Source organism: Callithrix jacchus, chromosome 7 (genome assembly GCF_049354715.1).
Source record: "Callithrix jacchus isolate 240 chromosome 7, calJac240_pri, whole genome shotgun sequence".
Classification (NCBI taxonomy): domain Eukaryota; kingdom Metazoa; phylum Chordata; class Mammalia; order Primates; family Cebidae; genus Callithrix; species Callithrix jacchus.
In genome coordinates this window covers 2,660,030-2,670,517 of record NC_133508.1, presented here as the reverse complement: position 1 = coordinate 2,670,517, position 10,488 = coordinate 2,660,030, and the positions used below count along the sequence as shown (strand labels likewise).

At 40.4% G+C, this 10,488-nt stretch overlaps 1 protein-coding gene across 26 annotated transcripts in view; it reads right to left on the bottom strand.

The window, feature by feature from the left end:
• Positions 1-1,675: 1,675 nt before the first annotated feature.
• The window catches only part of USP6NL (USP6 N-terminal like), a 275,187-nt gene continuing 266,374 nt past the window's right edge, over positions 1,676-10,488 (bottom strand). For all 26 annotated transcript variants that reach the window (XM_078329248.1, XM_078329245.1, XM_078329259.1 and 23 more), the window contains one exon: positions 1,676-4,751. In XM_078329248.1, coding sequence (XP_078185374.1) covers positions 3,343-4,751 — 1,409 coding nt within the window. In that variant the 3' untranslated portion in view covers positions 1,676-3,342. The remainder of the gene's footprint in view (positions 4,752-10,488) is intronic.

Genomic DNA, 10,488 nt, shown 5'->3' with positions numbered 1-10,488 from the left:
ACCAGCCTGGCCAACATAGTGAAACCCCTTCTCTACTAAAAATACAGAAAAAAAAAATCAGCCGGGTGTGGTGGTGGGCACCTATAACCCCAGCTACATGGGAGGCTGAGGCAGGAGAATCGCTTGAACTTGGGAGGCAGGTGTTGCAGTGAGCTGAGATCTCACTGCTGCACTCCAGCCTGGGTGACAGGGTGAAACTCCATCTCAAAAAAAAAAAAAAGTAAAATTTGACTTCTTAAAATCCACTTGGCCAGTAAGCATTAATACTCACATTCGATACAGACATTGAAAATCCATTAAAGAACAATTTAAAATAAAAGACAAAAAATAAAAGAAATTCTAAAGCAATAATCTTAAAACTCACAATCAAGTGCCTACTAAGATAGAGGACTAATTCCAAAAGGTAGGCAAGAATGCTCTTAAGTCCAGAAGATGAAGCTGTTGGTCCTCTGTGAAGAAAGCCCTACTCAGAGACATGGCATGATTTTCTCTCACGACAGTGGAGAGAAAGGGGTTTCAGCGCAGTGCTGACCAGGTGCAGTTCTTGTGCCCGCACCCTAATGGAACCGAAGGCAGAGACCCCAGGTGACCGAAACGATGAACGTCTACTTGAAAGTCCCACTGAGCAGGGCGGAATTTAGTACTAGAATCTTCTTAAAATGGAAAAAAAAAGTTGAAACAATTGCATCCCATAAACATCTATTTTTCTTCTCCAGAGATGTCCTCTTGGTGTAAGCACTTCATTCTTTCAATGAAGGAGTCTGCCATTAATACTGCTACCTGAATTTACATGTATCTCCCAGCTTTAAAAAGCTGTTCAGTCCAATTTTTAAAAATCCTATTAATAAACATATGAAAAAGTCAAAATTTTAAAACTTTTGAGGTTTTAGGTCTAGTTTCTTTAACTTCTCAGACTAAATATTTTATGAAATAGAAAGTATACCAAAGCACTTACTACGGCAAATTTGCCATAAAGAAAAGACTTAATGGCAAAATACACCAGGTACATACAGTCAGAGTAAAATCAGTCTCTACACTACAAAAATCCATACTAAATGGGTTTTTCATAAATATACTTTACCAATCTCATTATCTTTTATCATAATTTCATTCTCTCTCATTAAAAAATTTGAAAAAGTAAAACAGTATGGTGGCAAGATAATTCCAAACTACATTTTCCTACTTAAAAAACAGAGAGCTACAGTTTGTAATGAGGAAGACTAGAAATACTTCCTTATTGCTATTAACAACGTCATATAAAATAAAATAAGGAAAGATTATGTAGCTGCAAAGATAGTCTCACTGAAAATGAGTAATGCATTTCACATAGAACTGTGACATATATGAGGTAAGGTAGGTGAATACTGGGAACAGCTACTCAATTAGAAGAGAATTAGCCTTCCTTCCAAGCAGCAGGGGCGCACCATTTTTGATATGAAAAAAATGCACATAAAAGACACAAAACAAAATATACTTATTACTTTTAGCATGTTAAAAAACAATCACGTCAAAAAAAGTATACAGATTAAAAAAAGTCATAAATGACATTAAGAAAATAGTGCTTGTGTGTATATATATATTTTTGCATATATATATATATATATATATAAATCTACAGTATTTACCACTGTTGATATATATATTTTGGAGCAGCTCACATACTGCTATCATAAACTAAATTGTACAGCTTGGTTTATTAAAGTCACAAAATCATGGTTTTAAAATGGGAATTAATATCCTCAGCTACACACTTATATACATTTATTTCTCAGCTTCCACCTGATCTGAATCAAGAGCCCGAATTTCATCAGAATTTTGTGTTTCAATGTTGTGTTTAGCTTTAATACACTGCATTTTTTTGCTATTTAATAATATTACCAAGTTGATTAAAATTATATTACTCATTATATACATAAAAAATAGTCACATTTACTAGCTAAACAAATGTTACTTTCATTTTAAAAGACATACTTTTTGTACCTTGAAAGCTTAAAGCCCCACCTTGCAACAGGAAGAACCATCAGTGTTAGGTTTTTACTACTCAAATATAAGCAACGTTGAAAGCAGGCTCCCCAGTTAACACGAAGTCACACTCCCTTGGAGTGCCCAAAACTTTATCAATGTTTTGGAACTGTAGTGCAACAGAGTATTTTTTAAAGACATCACTAATTTTTTTTAAAAATCAGGAACTTGAATTTGTTTCAATGAAAAAGAAAAAAGATTTTCAACAGCATGAAATCACACTATATTTTTAAAAAAGATCAAAATCCTAGACTCCCATGAAGAACTAGGATAGTTTTTACAATATGAACATGGATAATGTAATGGCCTGATGAGGTGCAGCAATATCCACTGACTACATTCCATAAATAGGCCAGAAATAGACGGTGTAAGTGCCCACCCTGGGCCCTCCATGGGGAGAAGCTCCATGAGTCTGGGCAGAAGTGAGGAGTAACCACACTGCTGACCCAGGCAGTTCTGCTGCCCACATGAGTACTGTGAGCACTGAGGGATCAGTAAGCAGCAGCTTCCCCTGCTCTGAGGTTTGCAAGTCAGACCAGAACAAAGGGCATCAATGCACTAAGACCGATCTCTTATTAGTGGATGTAAGCACTGCTGCACCTTTGGCAGTAAACTTATTTTAACTGCCCCGATTTTTAAGCACCATTAAGTGGTTAGCCTTTCTCCCCAATGTCTTTAATTTTCAGATTGAAAGAAAATGGCAGCAGCTGAAGGAGAATGACGAGCATTCGGTGAGAATGCAATTAATAAAGTCAGGACAAACTCTTCAGTTAAAATATGAGAGGGAAAAGAAAAACTGGACTAAAAAAAAGAATTACATATTATTCCATGGATCTGGATTAAAAGTAGTTTTTTAAAAACATTTAATTCTGTGTTCAAACGTGTATGCATAGATGCCTCTATTAAAAGACACATACACTACATATAGCGTTAAAAATATCTATTCTACAGTTTTTTCGGTAATTTGTAACATTAGTCAAAACAGAATGAGCCAACAGAGTAAAAATGTTCAGGTTCTGGAGAAAGACATAAACGGAACTGAGTAATAAATTACCATTGCGCGTGCATCCCTAAATGCTATTGCTATGTTTCCGGGTTAAATTCTAACAGGTCAGTGATGATGCAATTTAAATGCTCATCTTAAGCAGCGTCTGAGTGGTGATGAAGACATTTCCCTGTATTCCTCCTCCTAACAGATACTAGAGATGTGCGAGTTGCTTACAATAGTATAAAATACTGCTTTGGCAATTATGAACATAGCAACGTAGGTTTCATGTGGTTTCCTTCTCTTCTCTTTAGCAGGTCAGTACACTTCAACTCTCACAGCAACACTGATTCTTGCATGGAAAGCCCTTCCCGATTCCTGTAGTGGTAGGCTGGAGGCTGGGGCCCTGAATATAGATACCCAGATGGACTGGCATCTTCTGCGGCCGGTGAAGCTTTATACCGCACGGGACTACCTACAGAGATGGCTGGGAGGCCACGGTCCTGAAAGGGTGCGTGTTGAAAGGCTGCGTAGTTTGGTAAATTGCCGCGGCTAGCATCTCGGGTCCATGATTGTGCATGCATTTCAGGTCTGTATGTATAACTAACTTCTGACCATGTTCTGTTGTCTGGCAAATAATCCACTGGCGGAATGATAACTCTTCCATTCTTTGGTGACCCTGAATTGCCCGAAAACCCCCCAGCACCAGCATCAACAGGGAGGACTTCTATTCGACTAGATGGCAGTACAAGGGGGCTTGGACGGCTGTAAGACTTCTCTGGAGTAGCACTGATGGAAAGGGTAGAACCGTGAGGTCTCCTGGAAGGATTCAGTTGCGTCCCAGGGCTAAACTGTGGAGAAGCAAAGCTGCTGCTGGCAGGAGGGAAGTGTTTCGGAGAGTTTCCGTGGTAAACGGGGGGACTGCTATAAGAGGGGGGATGAGTTGGCCCTCGGGCTTCTCCATCCAGCTGGGACGGATATCGTGCATGACTCGGAGGCTGTACTTTAAAAGTAAACTTGTTGGACACTTTTGATGGACTAGAGCTTGGCTCAGCGTGCTTTCTCGGACTGGGAGGGTAAGCCGCATGCCGTGGGCTCTGAGAGTAAGCCCTTTCCAGCGCCTCCTCCACGGAAGCGCTGCTGTCCGGCTCCGGGCCTGGCACATTGTCGTACTGTGACGCGGTGGAGCCCCGCTTCCCGTCCTCCACATCCAGAGCCTTCATCTTTGGCCGCGCATTTGACACCCGCACCTCGGCAGGGCCTGGGGCGGTAACCGCAAGCGTGGGGTGCGCGGCTCGACCTTTGCCTTCCACGGCATATTTTGCAGTTCTCTCCGTAGCTGAGATGTCTGACGGTTTATTCCATTTGGGCACAAATTCCTTCCTGATGTTTGAAGTGGCGTTGCTATTTTGGTTGGCAGCTGCGTGATTATATTGCCTGCAACTGTCCAGTGGACCTGATGGGAGTTTTCTTTGAAAATCTGCCTCATCTTTAAGCTTTTTGCTCTCCTCCTCCACCGATTTCCGTCTTGGCGGCCATGCTCTCTCCGGCGTCCCGGTCCTGCTCTGGGGGTGCGGCGAGTGCTCGTGCCTCTTGTGGGGCGCCCCGCTCTCCCTCCTGCTGCTGGTCTGCGGGCTCGGCCGGCCCACGCTCCTCTGTCCGTTGCTCAGGTGATGGACACTCCCAGACTGCAGCTCAGGCGGAAGCTGGCCCAAGGGCTTCTTTGGATATTCATCCTCTTTACCTGGAGAAAGAGAAAGGCTGAGTATATGAGGAAACCGAACCCATTATTCATGCTGGCATGCTTTCCACCGCGTGCAGTTACACTGACATCCGTTTATACCACATAGAGCCGGAAGCTGATGAGAGGTGTTTTTAGAGACTGACACTAAAACATACCAACAGTCACAATCCTACAAGGCCAAGTGTGGGTGGGAGTATTTCGTAACCTTATGCATAGGTTCCATACAATTGTATAACATGATTCTTAAATTTCGTTGACAAGTTGTTCATGCTTCCTCAAGCCTGCAAAGCTGATATTCTCATTTCTCCTCCTAACATGCAGGCCCGTAGTTCAGTGTCTCAACACTGTATTACTTTCACTTTAACCATCCTCAGCTCACTTCTATCAACTCCAGGCAGGTCTGCAAAATTTAAAACTCAACTGATGACCATCTGTGGTCTCAAAGTTGTCCCCAAATAGATTATTATTATTAAATACCCCCCACAGTACAATGTCCTGATCAAAAGAAAAAATTCTATCTGAAAGCTAACATTCTAAAAGCTAACTTTTTTTGCATTTTGCTTTAAATGTAAAAGAAAAAAATGAACTTTAAAAAGTCAGGTTGGATACTATCAGTTTTATATTTTCAATAATTAGCAGAAAATTCAAGAGGAATTAAAGGAAAGTATAACAGAGTGGCCATTTAGCACACAGTGCTTAAAAAGTTATCTTTTACAATATGTGTATTTAATAAACAGCATATTGAAGAAACGACAGACTTCACTTAAAATTCCATGTTTACCTGTTTCTACAGAATCATGTATTGTCATTTTAAAATGCTGTTTTGCTCTTTTCAAATACCCACCCCTCCACCCATCTAGAAATCTTCACTGAGTAAGCCTGTGGCAGGGACCTCAGCGCTGAGCATAAGGTGTGGTCTTTTTTTCCACGTAGCTTACAGTCTTGATGACGATCATTTTGTCACTTATAGACATTATTAAGTGATCTTTTTGGGGAAAGAGGAGGGAACAGAGAATTATGAAGAAACAATATCCTTTAAATACTTAAGCTATCAGAATCACTGAGCTAAAACAACCTTTGTGCTCTTCTGATTCAGTAGTTTTTAAGCTTTTAAAAGCAGACTTGTTTTTTTCAAACCAAATTTCATATGAAACTTCAATATATAAAAGAAAATACACAAAGCTGCTTGAGTTAGAGTTGGAGGGTGGGTGGGTCCAGGGCTCCTCCCAATGAAAATTCAGTATTTTCATTCCGAGTTCACTCTTCTCTTCCCCTGTGCCATTTTCATGAAGTCCCAGAGAAACTTTTGATGGTTTCAATGAAACTTTAACAATGTTTACACAAGCTCTTATTTTATACATATGAAAGCATTAAAAAGTGTGAGAATTGGCAATTACACTTTGTTTCAGCTCATTCATCTATTCAGCAAATATCTAAAGCAACTACTGTGCACCAGACCCTGTTCTGGTTGCCAGCAATACAGGAATGGAATGAGGAAGGTGACATCCCTGTCCTTCTGGAGCCTACAGTCTAGTTGTACAAAGTGCCATGAAGAAAATTAAACTCAGAAACTGAGTACCAGCAAGAAGGCGGCCCTCTGAGCTTGGGCCTTGAGGTGGGGACAGGCAGACACACGCAGGGCCTTGAAGACTGCGGGGAGGAACTGGGATTTTATTCCAAGTTAACTGTAAAATACTAAAGGCTTTTCAGCAGAAGAATTACATGACCTGATGTCTATCTTGGATCACTTTAATGGTGGGTGGGATTGAGACTGTGGTAATACTGAATGATGATGACACCAATGGCTGATACTCACCAGGTACTCATTGCGTGTCAGCCACTGATCAGAAAGCGGTACCTGTAAGGCCTAAAACAGGCAGATAGTGCAAGTCTCTGCTATTTTCCCATATTTTGATGGGAAAATGGAGGCAGAAATTTTTAACCTGCCCAAAGGCTCACAGCTAGCAAGTTACAGATCCAGAATTCAAACCCTGAGCTGATTCAGAGCCACCTTTGCTCTTCCTCCTACACTGTGCCACTGTGGAAGCAGTGAAAAGTTGCTTCTTGGATAATTTTTAAGGCAGCGTTCACACAACTGCTCAATGGGCTAGATTCAGGGAGCAAGCAGCACACAGTATGACTCCTGGCCTAAGACAGCCAGAGGCAGATCCTACTCTAAAACAGCTGGCAGAAACCATGTTGTTCCTATACCTGTTGGTAAGAAAGATATTTTATAATATCTGGACCAATTCTTTTAACTGACAGCCCAATCTTTAAAATGTTTATAATTCTGAAAAGTTTTCTTGGCTTTATTAATGTGTATGTGAAATAACCGTGAAATGCCAGGAATGGAGAAACAGACTTTAAACATTGCCAAGTCAAGAATACTCCAAGTAGCTATTCAGCCCATCAAGCTAAAAACAAGCAATAAAAATAAAATTAAAATGTATCCAGAATCCTCCAAAAGTTTTTTTCTATCAGCTCTACAAACAGTCATCCATTTAGTCACAGATAAATATATGAATGCCTTCTTCCCTGTGGGCAAATAATCCCAACAAACACAAATTATCAAGAAGATATAAAGACGTATATCATAGAAAAAGTGAATTAATAAACATTCCTTTAGTTCTCACCTGTCTGACAGTTTTCTAAGGGCAGAACACAGTAATCTGACTGGCTAATTCAACAGCTGGCTGATATTCCATCAGATAATAGTATCAGCCACTCATCAAAACATCCTTTTCAGGTTAGCAAGAAGAAACCTGATGAAAAACATAACCGTTAAAGAAAAGGAAAACCGTGACTCCTAGAGTGGCGAATGCACGCCTGAAGATGTGTTGTCACCAGGGCAAAACTGGATTAGCTGCAGAGACTGTCACGCTGAGCCCTGGAAGCTGCCTCACTTCCCTACCACTCAGTGGCTTTTGACAGCCTGCAGAGGGCCACCAACTTTTTAGCTCACACAAAATAATTTAAAATGTCTTTAAAATTCTCCATAGCAGTATTTAAAACACAAACAAAATCGAAAAAGGAAGAGATTTTCAGCTGGTCTGCTATCGCGCCTGCGCGCACTCTCCTCACAACACGCTCTGGCGGCAGAAGCACCAACGCTGCTCTCAGCGCTACCTGCAGGTGCCCGGACTCTGTTTTTCATGTTTTAGTCTGTACCAATCCACAACTAATGCAAACTCAATTCACCTGACATTAGGTGTTTTGAGTTCTACATCCCCAGTCTCAAAACTGGATGGTTTTAAATAAATTTTAGGAACTGCCTTTTTCTGTTCGCAAAAAGCCACCTGCCTCATTACTTGTGAGCGTTTGCTTCTATGGTCCTAGGCCATTTTCACTATCAACAATGCAACAAATTACAGTGATTATAATAATTTTATACAACCCCATCAAAAAAACAAGTGGGCAAAGCAAATGTGAAAGGTAGACACAGGCAGTAACAAACCTATAGGGGATCTCGAGTTTCAAGACTGCAGTTTTCTATGTCTTGTGTCACCAAATGATTCCTGAGAATGGTCAATTGGGTTTGCCTTCATTATGCTTTCCCTAGACACTCAGCTATTGCTATTTACTGATGATAATCAAGTACAACAATACACCTTTTAAATGTGATCACCGAAACTTTAAGCCACATTCTAGGTTTGAACTAACTAAGAAGGGTGATTACTGCTCTCATGCTGAACACTGCGGTGGAAAATGTATTAGCTGTCTGGCAGTCACACTGTCCAGTGGTCCCTTTAGAGACAATGTTTCCCAAATGCTGTTAAGCTGTATGTCTCCACGGGACAGTGGGAATAGCAGGGTTGACAGGAACATACTGAAGATGCTTAGGAAGTGGTAGCTGCTATTGCTCTACACAGTCACGCGTCACTTAATGGTGGGCATATGTTCTGAGAAATAAGCTGTCAGGTAATTTCATCATCGTGTGAACGTCAGAGTGCACTTACACGAACCTGGATGGCAGAGCCTACTGCACAGCGAGGCTCTATGACACAGCCTAGTACTCCTCAGCTACAAACACATACAGCATGTTACTGTACTCAACACTGCAGGGTCAGTGGGACACAATGGTAGGTATTTGTGTAACTAAAGATAGAAAAGGGATAGTGAAAATATGATACTTTCATCTCATGGGGCCAGCATCCTATATGCAGCATCCACTGTTGAAACTTTATCATGCAGCGCATGAGGGTAGTTGTTTTCAGATAGGTTTAAAGTGCTGATTCCTATCCCAATTTATCTTTGTTAATATTACATTAATTATACCTCCCATGTGACACCATCCACAAATCCAACACCATGCTACCAGTGCTTTCATCTAAGTGACTGGTAACAAGTACTGAACTAATGGCCGGGCGCGGTGGCTCACGCCTATAATCCCAGTACTTTGGGAGGCTGAGGCGGGTGGATCACAAGGTCAAGAGATCGAGACCATCCTGGTCAACGTGGTGAAACCCCGTCTCTACTAAAAATACAAAAATTAGCTGGGCATGGTGGTGCGCGCCTGTAGTCCCAGCTACTCGGGAGGTTGAGGCAGGAGAATTGCTTGAACCCAGGAGGCGGAGGTTGCAGTTAGCCGAGATGGAGCCATTGCACTCCAGCCTGGGTAACAAGAGCGAAACTCTGTCTCAAACAAACAAACAAACAAAAAAAAAAACCAAGTACTGAACTAAGAACAAAAATGGAGCACCCTAACTTCTCTAAAATGTAAATAACTCTCAAAGAAAATGAAGGATGCTCTACATAGAAAATTAAGTAAAGAATATGAACAGGAAACCCAAAGAAGAAAAGAGCAGGTAAATGTATCACAAGTTATCCAGAAAATACTTCTGAATTGGTATATCTCACTGCTGTGGGCTTGGAGAAACAAATTCTCCAATTTGACAATACATACTGAAATTTTTGATCTAGGAATTCCACCTCTGAGAATTTATGCTAAGACAATTAAGGGATATGCAAAATGCCTGCTATAAGGATGTTCAAAACTGCACTCTTAGAAAACTTATATCCTCAATCTAGAGGATCTGTGAAATTCAGCAACAATTACAAAACAAAAATATGGTGAAATAGGTTATGGAATATAAAATAAACTTGTAGCAGCCTATTGCCATGTTAATGTATTTTTAAAATTACTTAAAAAGAAAGTTATTAACAATATGTATAGTATAATCTCATTTACTATGAATGACATACAGGCATAAATCAATATATATGTCTACAAAAATGACTAAAAATATAAATACTAGTGGTTAATACAGTTTTTAAAATGCTCTTAGACTGAATGCTTTCTCCTTAAGTACTATATATTTTTTCTGCTGTAAACATGTATTATTTGGGTAACAGAGAAGTGTAAGGTTTAAAAGCACATAATACTGTTCTACAGGTAGGATGATATGAATCTGCAGTTTTGGTGTATGACCTGTAAGAAGTATTTTTAGCTTATCCACAGAAGTATTTGAAGACTTTGCCAAACACTTTATTTTACCTATATACACGAGGTTAATGCATTCTTCCAGTTCATTAAGTGAGCCATCTCACCAAGAAACAAAGTCAGATGAATCAAGTACAGCATTCTAGATGGAGTCAGGATCAGATTAATCGAGTACCGCATTCTAGATGGAGTCAGGATCGGATTAATCGAGTACCGCATTCTAGATGGAGTCAGGATCGGATTAATCGAGTACCGCATTCTAGATGGAGTCAGGATTAATGATCACCTTCTTTGCTT